At 37.0% G+C, this 17,987-nt stretch overlaps 1 protein-coding gene across 1 annotated transcript in view; it reads right to left on the bottom strand.

Annotated features, from left to right (window-relative positions):
• LOC110381943 (cell growth regulator with RING finger domain protein 1) overlaps positions 1-17,987 on the bottom strand; it is a 45,348-nt gene that overhangs the window by 11,110 nt on the left and 16,251 nt on the right. The window contains exon 3 of the mRNA XM_064039747.1: positions 9,967-10,102. Within this exon, the coding sequence (XP_063895817.1) occupies positions 9,967-10,102 (136 nt within the window). The remainder of the gene's footprint in view (positions 1-9,966; positions 10,103-17,987) is intronic.

The following is a 17,987-nucleotide window of genomic DNA, read 5'->3' as shown; positions in this document are numbered from 1 at the left end:
ACGTTACCTGCATAATAAATGTGAATTCTTGTAGTTACATCTGCATGGAATAAAGTCTCTGGAAACAGATTATTGGATCCATGAAACTTTGGACGAGTTTTGTGCCTTTTGAAATGAGAAGATATCAGCTTTAAGCTAATGGTTCATGAAGATTTCCAAACATCACTGTTTATCAGGCCCATGTTACGATTGCAATTTTTGTTTGAGTTGGCTACATTTTCTTCTAAAAACCATTGAATGAATTTGAAAATACTGGCTATTTAGCACCAGTGCAGCACTGACATAATGGTGGCAAGATACTGCAGAAAGAGCTAACGAAAGAGCTTCCTTCAAGAAGAATTATGCCGTAGCCGAGCTTTGATAAGCTTTTCTTAAGAAAGCTGCATCGGCTTTCTTAAGGATTTGGATTTGATCATCAATGTTCATGGTCTATCCTTATAAGCTGTGTATCATGTTGTGCGAGGTCATGGCTGCCGGTACAATGACAATAAACACGTATACGATTAGCATAGCGTACGTGACGAGACACGTCTAATATTCCTGTAGACCCAAAGCCATTGTGGCTTGTGATCCTCGAGTATTTACTGCAAAATTGGGTAGCAATAAGAGAGTTGTTTTTTGGGATAACTGTTGTAAAATTGCAAAATTTGAACCATTACCTATACATTATTTTGGATTTACATATAATTACTTGAAACTGATTTGGTTATCAGGATAATTTGCTCTGATTTCGAAAGATATCCAAAATACTACCACACACAGCCAATTGCATTAAGTATTGCCAAAGTGACCTGCCCAATGCGACCCTACCTATTGGGCACTCTAAAGAAACACACCAACTCTAAAAATAGACCAATTTCTAACCTTCGATTTCAAACAGATCACAGGTGTATTATGAGGAAAGGTTACGGTATTCCCTAACCTTTAGTGTTGACCTTTGATTGATAGGTCGTGGCGAAAGGGTTGAATAACGTCTGGAATATTCCGATCCCTCTGCCCTTTTGAAAGTTAGCATTAAATAACTGAGGCTAGTGACGTCATCATACTAGTGTTACTTGTGCTAAGTTTAGCGATGTTAGATGAACGAAGAATTCTAAGCGATTGTGTGGCGTAGTAAATGTATGTAGGTAGGCCCTCCTTCCTTGGTTCTTATCATAATGGAATAAATACTTCATCCATGAATGAAGAAATTCCAAAAAGTTTACATAGCAGAAATACCAATTAAAATAATAGACTCTCTCTCTCTCTCTCTTCCAATATTTATCAAGCTACACAGGTAAATCTTATACAAACCGAGAACTCTAAACTATCCCTATAACACAAAAGGTATGAAGATATAAAACAATAGACCGTAAGGTCACAAGGTGGGAATGTTGACACAGTGAGCGTTGCAACACCAGTTGAAACAAAAGACGGTGATGATAAACTACGTACATCTGCAGTCATAAACATTTGATGCTATCGGAGACTATTAATTCCTTATGCATAAGCTTTGAAGACACACTGTTATTCTACTATTATTTTTGCAATAGACGCAGGTTTTGAGCAAGAAATGAATGTGGGTGAATATGGAGGGCACGAGCAAAGAATGTAAATAGATAGATATAGAGAATAGTCGATAAAGCTAGAAAGAATGTAAATGGTGAGAAGGAAATACACTGCGGCGACTCCGAATAAAATTGGGATAAAGGCAAGACTATGATGATGACAGGCCGCTCTCAACCTGTATATTCAGCAATAGTAGGTACTGTACTGGAGTTAATCTGTTCATATTATCATTATGTTGATTCGATCATACTGATTCCATCTTGAAAGGCTTTGACTTAAAAACAGCTTGTAAACTTAATTACCACTATATTTGAGGGAGGCTACAAATGGCAAGCAATGACAATGCTTCTCACGATGGATGAGAAGAATAAAGAATGACGTCAATATAGAAAAGTCTAGGATAACTTTTTTCCTATATTGACGTCAATACATGCTAGGAACAATGCTAGTCGTGATTTAATGAGCAGTTTGTTAAAAATATATCCAGGTTTAGGTTTAAGACAGATTAGTTTACAAAACCCAGTGGCATAGATATAGATAGAACAATAGAACTTAGATATAAACACTAAGTATGTCGCAAAGGCTACTGTTAAACAATGACAGTGTTTAAAATCCAGACGGCTGGTAGTCGAAATCTTTGACTGTTGAAGATTTGGTTCAGATTTCTACTTCGCGGGTAGTGTTAGCTAGACTCATGAGTTGCCTGAGATTTATTTTACTGTCAAAATTAAATATTTATACATTTTTTGTTTCAGTTCTATCGTATTTATTTAAAGCCCAACATTTTGCGGTTTGTCTTCAAATAAATAACGTGTATGCAGTTTCCTGGTGTATCGCAAAATCGTTATTAAGTTTGTATAATTTATCAATTAGATTGCAGTCGCGAACTAACTAAGCTATGCCATTAACGGGTGTTTAATCAAAGCTTAGCCCAAAAGGAAGTTCAACTAATCTTTATTTATATAAAGTAAATACGCGATAATCTAGGTTTACTTTTCAATTATCACACGAATAGTAGAAGTAAATATGGGAAAACCCAATGTCTAAGATGTTTTGGCAAACGCATAAAAATCTGTGGTAGAATTTGTCCATATTGATATAATGGGTCATGACAATAAAGTCATTTTTTTTACCATCCCTCCTGAATATATGAGGCACCCAAGTTCATCGAAAAACACACCTTATGAAATAATCTACAAACGTCTACAATGTCAATGTTGAATCCATTTATTGAATTGCAACATGCACTTGAACTTCTTATCATATAACAACTTCAAATATATTACGGTTTTATCGTGATATTAAAAACAATAATAAAAATGAAATACATTTATATATGGCATGTTAGTTTTATGGTTGACTTTTATTTTTTCTTTAAATTGCATTAGAATTTTGCAACGCTAGAAAAACCTACAAGATTTGTTCACGTCACTCAAAACTCAACCCATTTCTTCTAATTTTAAACAGTACATCATTGTGCAAAATTTCTTCCTCCATACATTAAGTCTCCCCGGACGCCACCCACAGCAATTCAGTCAATTTAAAAAGTAAATAGCGCCTACACAGCGAGTTAATAAAACTGTGCCAAAAATAGACATCATCCAATTATTTGTTGACCTCCAGTAAGAACAGAACTTGATATAACTCCCATACCCTCAGTTGTATGAGTTCATTGGCTCCATCCCAAGGAGTAAGGAAGGCGGAGATGCCATAATGAAGGTAGGTTAGGCGCCTTCTTCTATGTTAAATACATACGGTAGGCATGATCAAAACGATCAGTTACGAGTGAGCTAACGAGGCTTTCGGGTTCTTCGGGTTCAAAGATTTTTGGTATTACAAAAAATGATCGGGTCCAGTGAAGTCGTATAAGGGCAAAACAGTAACGTTCCTCGCTCCCACAACACACCCACATTTTGACGCGCTAATTTCATAGGAGATACATTTTCCGTTATGGCACCTCCGCTAGTCATTTTGTTTTCCATGCTCCATCGAAACAATGGCTATCTTAATATAGAATGCTTTGATGTTTTTCTACCACATTTTTAGGTACTCATGTTATTTCCGGCAACAAACCCACTCGTCAATTAACTGTCGAGTTAAATGGTGGATGGGAATTGGGAAAATACGTGTATGACTCAGGATCTAGATAACTATGTTTTGAGGAGCGATATGAGTTAAACACAAAATATGGTCAACGTGGTCGCCAGTAGAAGGCATTATACATAATATTCAAGAGGTAATTGAGTTACGTTGAGTTTACTCTATGTTAGCCTACCTATAATCTTTGCAGATCGGGAATCATGGCATTTTGCAAAAATACAAGACCCGTCACTCTCAAAAACACTGTCACTACCGGGGTCCAAAAATTCTGATGACATCACAAAGTCTAGTGTCCGTGAACCTGTGCCTATCAAATAATCTAGACAATTCCATAAGTGTGACTATATGTTTAGCATTCTTGCCAATTTCGGCGCGGAACACCACAAAACCAATATGCTAATTTGCTCATTTTGCATATTTCGCCTGACCGTGATTTATGAGAAAAGACGGTTACATACATTTTTTTTAGTTTTTAGGTGGCGAAACAGTAGCAGCGAGCAACAACGTGTTAATTAATCTAAAATGGGTTTTTGTTTTATTATTTTCCGCAATGAAGTCAAAAATGTCATAATGATGAAGTGGTCTACATACTAGACTCTTTTGGAACGTTGATTTATATTACCGAAGGAAGCCGACCCCAACATAGTTGGGAAAAGGCTCGGAGGATGATGATGATGATGATGATTTATATTACCAACTATTAATCTATACATATAATAAAATGATAGGAAAGTCAAAACTGTACATTGAATATTTTTTGTAAAGAATACTTGGGGGGTGATCCATAATCGATTCTGAACCCATATATGTAGTTTTTTGAATTTTTGTCTGTATGTCTGTTTATCTGTTTGTCTGTATGTTTGTCCCGGATAAACTCAAAAAGTACTGCATGGATTTAAATCAAATTTTGCAAGACTATTACCTGGGGGCCGGTTCAACACATAGGCTATATATTATCACGCTATCACCTACGGGGGTTGAGCAATGAATGATTAAATAAACGAAATTGGAAATTCTATATTGCTCACGCAGACGAAGTCGCGGGCAACAGCTAGTTAAAGAACTAAGATTTCTGAAAGACTAAATTAACATTTTAGATTAGTGACTTGACATTTGTAACAGAAACACCTTTTGAACGTCCTGAATAAAATATTTGTCTAGTAAAAGTTATTTACCGTAATGATAACAGTTGTGCTTCCATCTTTATCGTAGATGGGTACATCAAAAGGACATTAACTGACGATTGGGTACATAGTGTAAGTGCGAATTGACGCAGAAATTGAAGTGTGTCTGTGTGTCATAGTAACGGTTTTCTATGCAAACAATGTTTTATTTGTCGATGTAGTGAATCATAGTTAAGTATACTACTTGAGATTGGCAAGTTTTGGGAAAGTTTCAGAATTTTAGGATGTTCAACATCTAGGTTCGTAGCCGTTTCCCAACGTTTCGATCGGCTTAAAATAAATTGACTTTTACAGTCACAAATAACTTCTTCAAATATTTATTGTGATCATGAGTGATATATCCTAGGTGTCATAAAATCACATCAGAAATAATATATGTCCAGAAGAAATAAAATGAGGACTGCTTTTTCTGAGGCTTAAAATTTAGCCTGCGGTATAACTTAAAATCTGACAAACATATCAAGCCAAGACAAAATCACTTACGTCTTGGATTAAAAGGCAAAAAGGGCAAATAGGTAAGATATATGTATTTGTATAAATATAGGAGTTTAGGTATTGCGTTAACTCAGGACGTGGTTCCGACAGCTATTGAAGCATATACGATATGGCAAGGACGTAGAGAGGAAGGCGAATTGCAGCAACATGTGGCATTCTAGTAAAAGTGGATATGTAAATGTAAACAAGTACATATGTACAGTCACGAGCAATAACATGGAAACGCCCTTAAAATTTAAATTCATGTAGTGACATAAAATCGCAAAAATAAGTATGCTAACTGTGTCCAAAAAATATGTAAACGTTAAATTGTATCAAAATTAACTACACATTTTTATAAAATTTACGTTAACAACAGATTTCTAAAAAAAATATTAAGTTTTAGTTACAAAATAATGAACCCAAGGAAATTTCAATAATATGTTTACAGTAAACCAGTTTGCCAGTGACTTCGATGTTGAAGGAGTTCTAATATCTAATTGTACTGGCTGTTACAGTATTTATTTTTATATTTCAAATATTTTCATATGTCACTTGACTTGTCAAATTTCTCTCAATAAAATTTTCCCTTTACATAATAACTCTTGAAAGAGTTCCGTGTGAAAGAGGCTGAGCTAGATATATTAATTGTAATATATAAATTTAAAATGAACAACGTGCCTTATCGTATTTCTACATATGACAAACACAAAATTATTGTTCTTAAAGAACAGGGACTTTCCGTAACAGACATTGCAAATGAATTGGGAATTACGGTGAGTTTGCATTTATTGTTGTTGTGTTTTAAACATCTATGTATAGGGTGCCACGCGTTGCGCAGTCATTAGAACAATTTACTTAGATGCCTTTTTTTTCAGCGAAAAACCGTGTATTTGTGGCTCAAGCGGTGGGAAGATAACGGCGACGTTGTTAGTTTTAAAAGTAGTGGTCGTCCACGAAAAACTTCCGCGGCGCAGGACAGGCAGATCGTCAACAGTGTGGTCAGTAACGGATTTGTGAGAATTCAGGACATTTCATCTTCGCATTGCGTATCAACTTCGACAATTCGACGTCGCCTACGCACAGCTGGCCTACGTCACAGAGTTCCGGCGCGAAAACCACTATTATCTGCACGACACAAGGAACAGAGACTACAATTTGCTCGAGAATACCTAAACTACGACTTCAGCAGAGCCATTTTTTCTGATGAAAAAGTGTTTGTTTCATCTGCTGATGGACGTTTATCTTTATGGCGGCCTAATAACACTCGTTATTTAGAAAGGAACATATTGCCATCTAGAAGAAGTGGCCGGATAAGCTTCGGCGTTTGGGGCTGGATGTCAGCCAGTGGACCTGGTGAATTGGCAGAGATTAGTGGACGAATGAATAGCGAGCAATATACCAGTATTTTAGACGAAGTTTTACTTCCTAGTCTGAACGTTTACTTTCCTGAACTGATGCCTATTGATTTTGTGCAGGATAATTCAGGTGTCCATAATTCCCGATTCACTCAAGCCTGGTTCAGTCGCAACCGGAATTTCGTGAATTCGTTGCCGTGGCCACCTAAAAGCCCTGACCTCAACCCTATAGAGAATTTGTGGGGGCTGATGGTCCAAGAGTGGGACAGCAACCAAGCGAGAACCAGAGAAGCTTTGGTCAGACACGTCCATGAGATATGGGATAGTTTTAGAGGCAATAATGTATGTTACAATATGGTTTCGTCAATGCAGGAAAGGCTGCAAGATGTTATAAACGCTGAAGGGGGCTACACAAGATTTTAGTTAATTTAAGGCCCATTTTCACCGACACGATGATACTACGACGATACGACGATATTATTATATTTGATTGGCTTAATTAATAATAATCATTCCGTTTGGTAACGAATTACAAGACTGATTTTGTATACCTTTGTTTTATTGTAGTAACCAACCCTTATTTATTTATAAAACTGTAATTATTACAGAAAAAAGTAGGTATACACTTTCAATATCATTTTAATGTATCCATAACAATTCCTATAATATGTATACAACTGGCATTTCATGTGTATATGTTATAGAAATTGTCATGGATAATTCAAAATTACATTTTAAGTGTAAACTTTTTAGTGATTTTGTATCGTTTATATTACTATGAAACCAATGTATACCCAGTTTTGATACAGTATTACATGTAGATAATTTAGAAAAAAATATAGAACACATACTTTTTGAATGGTGGAATTTGAGATATTTTAGAAAATGTGACAATGTATATATATTATTGCTCGTGACTGTACATGTTTCTAAATAACAAGGACTATGGTGTTGAAACTGGATTTTAATTATTAGTCGTTGTCACAATCTAAAAACGTCCACTGCTGGACAAAGGCCTCCTCCAAGTCGGGGAGATGTGCCCATAATCACGGCGCTGGGCAAGCGTGTGGCGTGTTGGTAAGCGCGTGTGATATTTTTTAGCTTCGGAGATTCTGTTCTATTAGAGAACCATATACAAGTTTATGGTACATATAAAGAAACAGTGTTTGTTTGGGAAAACACAGGATTTATATTTAGCACAAATATTGATCATCCTTTATCAATACTGAACGCAAAACTAGTTCAGTCCTTTGTGCCGTTACCATAGCAACCGTTTACACTTCGCGCCATGATAAAGTAAACAGTCTGAGTTGTGTACATAAGTGTCTTAGTGTACAGTTGTGTACGCGACACGGTCAATGGGTCTGTGTGACTATAATGTGGGTAAATGACACATTGTTAGTTGTTACCGACCATTTCTAGCTACCGTAAATAAAGGGAGTGCTACTTTTACTTGATTGTGTAGTTTTTTCAACCGGATGTATTATTTTCAATGGCAAGTGGGGCAGAGGTGTATTTTGCAATATATTACAATTTCACTGAGAAAACGAAGACTCAGAAAATTCGAAATTTCAAAAGATTCATTCATTCAAGCTTCTGCTTTTTAAATTTAGCCCTCTTTTCACATAAAAAAAACCATAAAAGCTGCACTATTAGGAAACAGCCTCAATTGGTCTTGACTGGAAGCTAGACATCCAATTTTCTGATCACGATTAAAACTCCTTCGAGCCCTATGTTCCCCATGACTCATGAGTCATGACACAACAGCACGATATCATCATCAAAGATCTGAATTTGCAGCAGTGTCTACTTATTAACTTTCCCTTCATACCTTTCACATAAAACGCTATTAAACATGCACAGCAATGTTTTCTTAGCATGAATGACGTCACAGGAAGTAAAGTAGACAAATGCCATTTAGAGCTTATGAAATTGTATCCCTAAGCGACTGCGTTCACTGCGTACAATGCACGGAGTAAGGAAAGATGAGCAGAGATGCCATACTGCAGGTAGGTCAGGCACCTTCTTGTAGGTCAAATTCATACGGTGGGCATGACCAAAACGATCAGTTACGAGTGAACTAACGAGGAGTCGACTATTCTGTCAACGATTTTTGGTATAACAAAAGATTGGGGGTCCAAAGAAGGCATGTAAGGGTGAAATCAGTAACGCTCCTTGTCTCCGCCATTTTGGCGCGCTACTTTCTTCGAAGACTTTCCGTTATGGCACCTCCGGTAGTCATATTATTCTCCATGTTAGAACGAGACAATGTTTAAAATGATTCACCTTTCAAATACGTTCCATTACACAGCTATTAGTAAACCTTTTATAAAAACAAACAAGCTTAGGTTCGGTCAATGTTTTGTTACGGTAATTATTAAATTGCTTTCAATAGTAAAGTTGTTATTATGGCGTTTTATTGGGTAGAACTAATTGTATTGCTTAACTCTCTTCAGAATCGTGATTTATTATATGTTCAATTTATTGTTTTAATACGTCATTAATTTGTTCCTTTGCTTACGTTTTCAGTTGTGGTATTTAATCTAAATGGTAGATTGTAGGCATCATCACATTTTGTTAATCTATACTAATATTATAAAGCTGAAGAGTTTGTTTGTTTGAACGCGCTAATCTCAGGAAGTACTGGTCCGATTTGAACAATTATTTCGGTGTTAGATAGCCCATTTATCGAGGAAGGTTATAGGCTACTTTTTATCCGGGTTCGTGCAGAGGTTCCCACGGGATGCGGGTGAAACCACTGGCAGTTAAAAACATTCTATCAGCAAGATACCGTGAAGAACAAAAGAGTGCAGTCATGTGCAAATAGTTAAGTTCAAACAAATACAGTTTGGTTTTTATTTACCAAAATAAGCGGTCAACATGTCAATAAGTAGCTACTTGGTAAACAACGTGTGTAATAAATCAAATACAGAAAGTAGTTTCATTCATTGACTCATATTAGTCATAGATCAAATAAAACGTAAAGAACTAACGGTTATAGAAAAGAGTCAATTCCACGAGGTAGGAAAATATATTGAAGTATGTAGGTATAGCTTGCTCTGAATAAGAGGTGTTGTTGGTCTTAAGTTACTCCAATGCCGGGGCTGGCTGCGGGATTGTTCGAAAGAGTTACCGCGGCCCTGGTACATAAAGGGCTTCAGAAGGAACATCATAGGTTTTAGTCAGTAAGATTCTGACACTCCGTTACGGTGCTGATTTCCCATATAGCCTCTCAAGTTGTAATTACAGTCCAAACTCCAGTATCATGTTGCAGAACCTAAGCTTTTGAAGTTAGTACTTACTTTGTAAAATTAAAGTTATTAGATGCGAGGATCTCCGCCAGCGACCCCCACAGGGTCCTGTGCAGCTCCCGCACCGGAGCCCCCCACCAGCTCGCGTGCCAGTACCTCACTGTTGAGGACACGCAGCAGTTCACACCTGGAACAATGGAGAACGTCGTTGAGGGCAAAGAACATTGATTTATGAAGAAGAAGGGAAGAAAGCCAGTATGACGTGCGCCAGAAATGAATGAAAGCATTAAACATATTGCATCGACCTCAAAAAACAATCGGGAACAGGACATGAAGAAGATCATATTGACAAGAAGGAGATTAGACCTGCAGGACATTTACAAGATTTATTTTTCTGGCAATCAAGCACTCATCCGTATTTAGAAAACTATTACACATCTACTTTAGGTTAGTTAAACCTAGTACTTCGCGTTTTTAGGATTGATTAGAACCAATTCGTTACAGCATTTACTCTAACGATTTTGTGTTGTGTGAAGACAAGATGACTCGCCAAAATTAATAACAGCTATTAGCAAGATTGATTAAATTTTGAAATCAAAAGATAAAGGTTAAAATTCTGTCTCGGACCATAAATTTCAAAAGCAACAATACGTTAATAAATTAATTCACTATCTGATTATACTCTGCATTGTCTAGTAATCAATCATGGAAACATAGTAATAAATAACTATGCGAATAAACTCCTGTATATTATTGGCTACGTATTAAAAAGTCGCGTGTTTGACCTATCAGACAGACAGAAGCTAAGCGCAGGCGCACCTGACATTGAATGCGTCTTTCGTCACTCATCGTCGCCTACGCAACCCACTTGTTTTGTTATGTAAATAAAAATTCTTTTATTTTAGCTGGTTTTATAGTTACGAAGACCTCATCATTATCACATCAGCCTATTGCAGTCCCCCAATCTACTGACCGCAGACCACCCGCAGGAAAAATTTGCAAAGCACAAATTGGAGCATTGCTCCAAACATTACATACTATATGAACACCGGGATTGGCATGTCAGGACCAATTTCGAGTACGTGCTGAGAATTATCATAAGCTTGATTTTCATTTGTTTGACATATACCAATTTACAAACCAAAAAAATAACACAAGACCGATCAAAGAGCTCTAAAGGGTCATGGTGGAAGAAAACCGTCAATCATTATAATTTTCATATTAACCTATTGCCTTTAGCTACATAACAAGGCCTTGCATTGGATCAATAAATAACGCATTATCAAGAATGGCGTCTTCTACGAAATAATCAATATCCACATTCACGTCTGCTATTGCAAGTAACCAGAACGAAAATTCTTTCTTCATTAAAACGTCCAGGTAAAAATATTCGGGCTATATTTGACTCTGGCCAAATAAAATAACACGTTAGTTTATCGTCCGTCCGTCTGTGTTGGCAGCTCTTCAAAACAGCAACACCGATTTGTACGGTGGCGGCGTACGAATAAAACGATAACATTTGGACGGAATTAAACGATCACCTGGGTCACGGCAGGAGGTTTTGGGTCCTTCGGATCTGATTAAAAATGCAATAAGAAATATCAGGATTTATTTTATTGACGCCAATCAACGATAACCCTTAAATACCTCTAATATCTGTGATTTACAATACTACGAATAAATATGTAACTGGTCAAACTAAATCTGTGTCCTACTCGAAGCAAGGATGCTCTAGCAAAAGTGAGTGCTCAAATTACATTCAATGCAATAACCAGTATTTAAAATATAAAGTAAATATTTCGATACACTTTTCAAGGCTGCTACACTTATATTTGAGTCCAATTTTGGATGAAAAACTGGATTCGAGCTACTTTCAAAAGTATTTTTTTCACAAGTACAGTCATATACGCAATTTTATCATGTGTCATCAATATAATGGGGTAATTGAAGCTGTCGTCGACTGTACAATGAACGGTTAGGTACGTTGACTTGCGACAATTGATTAGTATTGTCTGGCTGGCCTAAAAATAGGCCTATGTCGTGGGCGTTGTAAGAGGCGACCTAGGGATTGTGACAGACTGTTGCAATACCTTCTAAGATATTTATTTTGTTTTTAAGTATGATGTCCCTCCTAGCCGATTATCGGCTACGGCGGCTGTTCTCATGTAAGGAGATTAGCCAACTACGCAGGACATATTATAGTGCACGAGCATTTGCGCAGACACAAGTGCACTCCCTATTCCTTCACTCTCATAGTCCGATGGGACGGTAATCCGACACGACCGGAGAGAGATCAGGCGCAGGACCGACATTTACGTGCTCTCCGATGCACGGGTGAATCAATCACCAGCTTCCAGGCTCCGGGCTGCTTAGTGAAAGTCTTCTAAAACCCACAAAGCGATTTCGGCCCGACTCGGGAATCGAACCCGAGACCTCGTGCTCAGCAGCCGCACTTGCGACCACTAGACCAACGAGGCAGTTTAAAAAATTGTTTGCCCTAAAAGCTTTTTTACAAAATTTTCCCATCCGTGGAAATAGTGAAACCTAACCTAATGTTTAATCATTAATGTTTAATTTCAATGAGTTCGATAAAGATGATGAAAAAAATTTTAAGCAGAAATTGTGGCAAATATTTGGCTCTTTATGGCTCCAAACACTGACAATCTGCTTTGAAATTTGACGAGACTATACTCCGATTCACGACTCCTCAGAAGCTCCACTTCATATTTCTAGTCCAAGGTCGAAAAAACAGTGTCAAACACGAAATTTCGATAGCAAAGACATTAGGAGTGTTGATTTTAACGGGTGAACGCGAATACTTTCGCACTTTACTACAATTTGCATAGCTTACATAGCTGTTCACGGTCACTGGTTTACTAACTGGAGAGTGCAAGCGAAGTCAGTGGGTGACCTAGTCGTTGAAATTGGAGATCATCGAGGTAATTCTTCAAACTCTTACATACTTTATTTAAAAGGTTTTGAGACAAAAAAAATAGAACAGTTAAGGATATTTATTGGCTCTGCTTATTTCTTCAGCAATCTCTTCTATCAGGCCCGTTAGGGGAGAGTCAGAAATCTTTGAAAAGACTTGATATTTAGACTTCCAGTCTCCAGTGTTGCGAAAGCAATTAAGACAAGAAAGGAACGGTTGTTTGATTCCATGATGAATAAATGAAATAGGTAGGTAGGACAACTGTCCTGTCTTCAGCAAAACCTTTCCTTTGTCGAGTAATTGCACGATAGTGACCTTTCTATATTTGATTTGGAAATTGAACTCGACATACCCATTTATGGTCATCATTCCGGTAAAAGTACCACTCATTAACAGAAAAGTCGGGAAGTGACGAAATCTATACAAACAACAATTAAAAGTTCAGGAGCAAATAAATAAGGGCTTATATATCTTAAGATATTTATCAATATCCAGGAAAAGATATAAGCGATTTAACAGCAAACAGTAAATAAAAGACGAGGTGAATGCACTGACACGGCCACCGCTCAAAGGCGCGACTTAAGAGTGGGCGCACACTGCGACAAATGTGCGATTTTTGCATATTTTTTTGCGACATTTTTATGACTACCGTGTGGCTAAAAAGGAATGGCATTTATTTTTGTTTTTCGACTTCCGACAACGCCTACAATACTCATCTTATTATGACTCATGGTCCGTTAAGACCGCTACATCTAAGCATTTTTTACCTGCCTTTTTTTGTGTAAAATATTCAAATTCCTATTGTGTTGAAACTTTTTTAAGCATGACATACTTCGCAAAAAAGATAATTGTTTAACAGTAAATAGTGATGTGTAACTGTGAATAGTGTACAATAGTCAACTTTACTATGAACTGACGATAAAACGACAAATTCGAGTAAAACAGGTACTGTGTACTTAATGCACGCATAAAACACAAACTTTTCTTTAAGGCAAGACTCATTTAACAATGTAAGAGACCTAGGTATAATACCGTTGTACAAAAGGGGTAACCATTATGGCAAAGATTGTAAAAACTACTCGTATAGATCCACCACTTATCGATGACTTTGAAACCTTTAAAATGCCTTAATACGAGAGCCAAAAATTACGATGAGTTTGTAGCAGATTCAACTTCACGGCAACCCTTATTTTGTAACCAAGGTCTCGGCCCTTTCGAAGGAACTATCACACGTGTTTTTAAATATAAATCTTGAGTAAATCGATAAACAAATAAAGTACCAACAACCAGTCCTTAAACCTTCAACTTTTACTTAAAAATTGCAAAGGATACGAAATAATCTTGATGACTTGCGCAAGACGGCTGGCAGGAGCTGGATGCGAGAAGCCGAAAATCGATCTCAGTGGCGTGCACTTGGAGAGGCCTATGTCCAGCAGTGGACTGCGATAGGCTGATGATGATGATGATGATGACGAAATCTTTCGACGTAGCTATAATAAGTCATAATGAAGTTAATTAATTCAGTCACGTTTGAGCAGTAAAAGCGATTAAAGCGTTGCGACAGTCATATCACGTGTATGCAACTTACTAAAGTATAAATACAGGTCAGCTGTAGCAACTGAATAATTAAGATACAGCGCATAGTAGAGACTTTTGTATGCGTTTATGCATTTGCTTGCGAAAAGCAGACTGACCGAAGTTGGGATTCGAAACAGTCACCTCTGCCCTTGAACTCGGAAGGTATGGATCATGGATAGGTTGGAGTCAATAGTCATAGAGATGTGTCATGGAAGAGATAATGTCCAAAGTGTTAAAGGGATGTGATGGGCTAGGATAGCTGATAGGGTCATATTTTTGTGTGTTGATCGCCGTCACATCGGGCTATGCGAGTGATGGAATAGGGAGTGCACCTGTGTCTGCGCAAAAGCTTGTGCACTTTAAAATGTCCTGCGTGGCTAATCTCCTTATGAGTTCTGCCGCTGTAGCTGACTATTGGCTAAAACGCTATAATTCTTTTTTAGTTTAGGCAAAGTCCCATCTAAAATATAGTCTGCTTCGACGCACGACTAAATTAAACTAAAAACAAGCAGAACACGAATAGGTTAAATAAATAGGCTATTTTTCAGTCTGGAAACAGCAGGTGAGATTGAGGTTAAGCACTAGCCCAGATTAAATACTAGAAATTAATTCACCTGACGTGAACGGATTTAAATGTTACGCATGCTAACCGAAGAAAAAATATATCTAATCCATACTTCTATAGCAGTATAAAAGAGAGGAAACATTTGTTTAGTCTCTTGTTTTGTACCCTAAAGGCTCCGAAACTAATGAAGCGATTTGATAAAAGTAGTAAGGGTAGCTACAGTATTCCCGAGTAACATATGTTTTCATCCCGGTACGGGAATAATTTATCCCAAAAAGCGAGTGATACCGCGGGAAAACCGCTAGTCATTCATAACTCGATATATTTAATGAGGACATGCAATTAAATAACTAGATTTGCTAATTTGATAGTTCAATAGTAATGATTTACGACTTCTATGACACTGAGGTTTGACAAACTTATAATTAATTACATAACGGAATTGGCCTCCTGACAAAATTGGCCAAAACTACGCACTTTTCACAACCACTGTCCAGGAGTTTTCGTGCCAAGAAAAATGCTGTATTTATTTCAACCAAAACAAAACGCGATCAGGTGATAGAGGTGAGCAACACGCAATTTATTATAATTAGGTAAGTATGTTAATTACTAAACTAATTCAGTGACCCGTTAATATACCTACTTGTATAATTCAATAGGCTATTTATAACCCTTGGAATAAAAGAATAATATTATCATAAAAATGTTAAACAAATTGTATGTTGTGGTTATCTTGGCGGTTGATGTCATGGTTGGTCGTGCGATCTCAAAACATGAGCATGCGTTTGTGTATACTTACCAAGGAATATTATAATGAGGCCTTTAGCCTGTCACGTGCAGAGACTTATTTTTTTACTTGGGTACATGGTCCTTAATAATGTCAATATTGGCTTTCACGGTAAAACCCTCGCAAAAGACAAAATACAGATGCCATAAAGTCGGCCTAATTCAATCTGCCAAAATTCTTCAATCGATCAATATCAATTTTTCAATATCATCACAATACTGGAAGATGTAATAATATGTTCGATTGGTAAGAAATTACAAATTCGCGTAGGTTGACCTGCTAGCGTCTGTACTTATGTATTTCTGTTTACCGGAGTGTTAAGCAGTTCCCTTAGAAGCCGCGGAAAACTGGTAAATAATATTTTACCCTACTGTTCTAGGAGGCATATGCACAATAATAACAAACTATTTCTGAGAAGTCAAAGTGCCTATTAAAACTATATTAAGCGCCAATTAGCGTTTATTTAAAGCACTTACGAGTATTTATATTATGTTATTTAATGACAGACAGGTCACACCTGATGTAATGGAGTCGGTTGCCATCTTGGAGACAAGGCTGAATATGTCTCACTCACGTGACTGTAATTAGTTTTAGTAATTACTCAACAAGTGAAGAAAAACATAGTTTTTTTGTAGAAGCACATTCATCACACTCTTTCCCGAGGTGTCACTCGCGTTTCGAGAGAGCTCGCGTATTACGATAAGATATAGCCCATGACATTCACAAATAAAGTGGCTTTCTACTGGCAAAATAAAATTGGTTCAGTAGATCCAGAGATTACTTAAAACTTCAAAAAACTTTAAAATATAAGTCATCATCTCAGTCATAGGACGTCCACTGCTGAACTTAGGCCTCCCCCTTAGATCTCCACAGATACCTGTTGGAGGCGACCTGCGTCCAGCGTCTTCCGGCGACCTTTATAAGATCGTCTGTCCACCTTGTTGGTGGACAATATAAGTAAAGATTTATTATTATCTTCGAAAAGGAACATCAAGCCATATGTTTGCTTATGAATACCCATACATTATATGAGTTCTTCAGTATGATTCATAGGTTATTTGCGTACGAGAAATAAAAGGAATTGCAAAACAAAGGCCTGTTTTGTTTGTATCAAACAAAGCCTGAAGACATTTGGACATTACTGTCCGCCATATTGGTTTTTCAATATTTGTTATTTAGGAGTCATTTGTCCCTGAATTTGCGAAACAGCATTTACTTTGTTTTGGATTCAAACAAGATAATTGAAAGTTGTATTTTAAATATATCTGTGGCTATGTTTAGTTTTTAAGTGTCCTGCAAGAGCCATTTCCGTGTTTCAGTTACTTCACAAATAGTGGATACTACATAATATTTAAAACAAAGTCCTTTATTCGTGTCAGCCTGTACCTACGATCTGGATTTTCATACAGTTTTTCCTAATATTGCCAGGCCAGCCACCAGGCATAGCCTAGAGTTAGTTTTTATAAATAGATTCTGAAAAAATATTGCCCCTAGCTATGTCTAAGTAACCGGTCCGTCTTACCAGCTGACTCAGCAGTAACCTGAACTGGGTCATCGATACACCTTGTGGGATCTACACACCTGCCCCTACTGTTGTACACGACCTTTTGCTTACCCGAACTTAAATAAAAATACAAACAGTATAGGTACAGATGTTCTTGAATATTTCAACGTAAACGATACCTTTATTTATCCAGAAGAATACAAGTCCAGAAACACCAGGGGTAGAAAATATTGCACAAAAAATGTTTTTGTAAATAACGAACTTTCCTATCACAACACAGACATTCCAAAATCATTCCTAGTCTCAAGGAAACTTCATCTACCTTCTGTGAAAGTCTATTAACCGACCCATTTAGTCGTAAGGTTGCAAATGAACCTTATAAAACTGTTGTAATAAGTAAATTTATTATCTATGGCTTAAAAGACTTAATACTGTTTTTGATTGTCTGTGGTTCTCTTGTCCTTGCCCCGTGTGAAAAAAATGGTGTGCTCCAAATGTGTTCTTTTCATTATAATAAATTAAAATACAATATCAAATCTTTTAATTCGATCCATCTACCTCAACATGGTAGCAGAGCGTGGTTCGAAAGAAAACTAAAGTGTGAGAGAAGAATAAAGTTCAATGACGATAAAAAATACGACTAAGACTTTGAGGTTATGGTGACAGAAAGCATTGAAAAAGGTGAAGAAGAAATTGTTGTGAAAAT

This window comes from Helicoverpa armigera, chromosome 20 (assembly GCF_030705265.1).
Source record: "Helicoverpa armigera isolate CAAS_96S chromosome 20, ASM3070526v1, whole genome shotgun sequence".
NCBI lineage: Eukaryota > Metazoa > Arthropoda > Insecta > Lepidoptera > Noctuidae > Helicoverpa > Helicoverpa armigera.
Note: the sequence above shows the minus strand (reverse complement) of the source record. Positions and strands in the feature narration are given on the sequence as shown.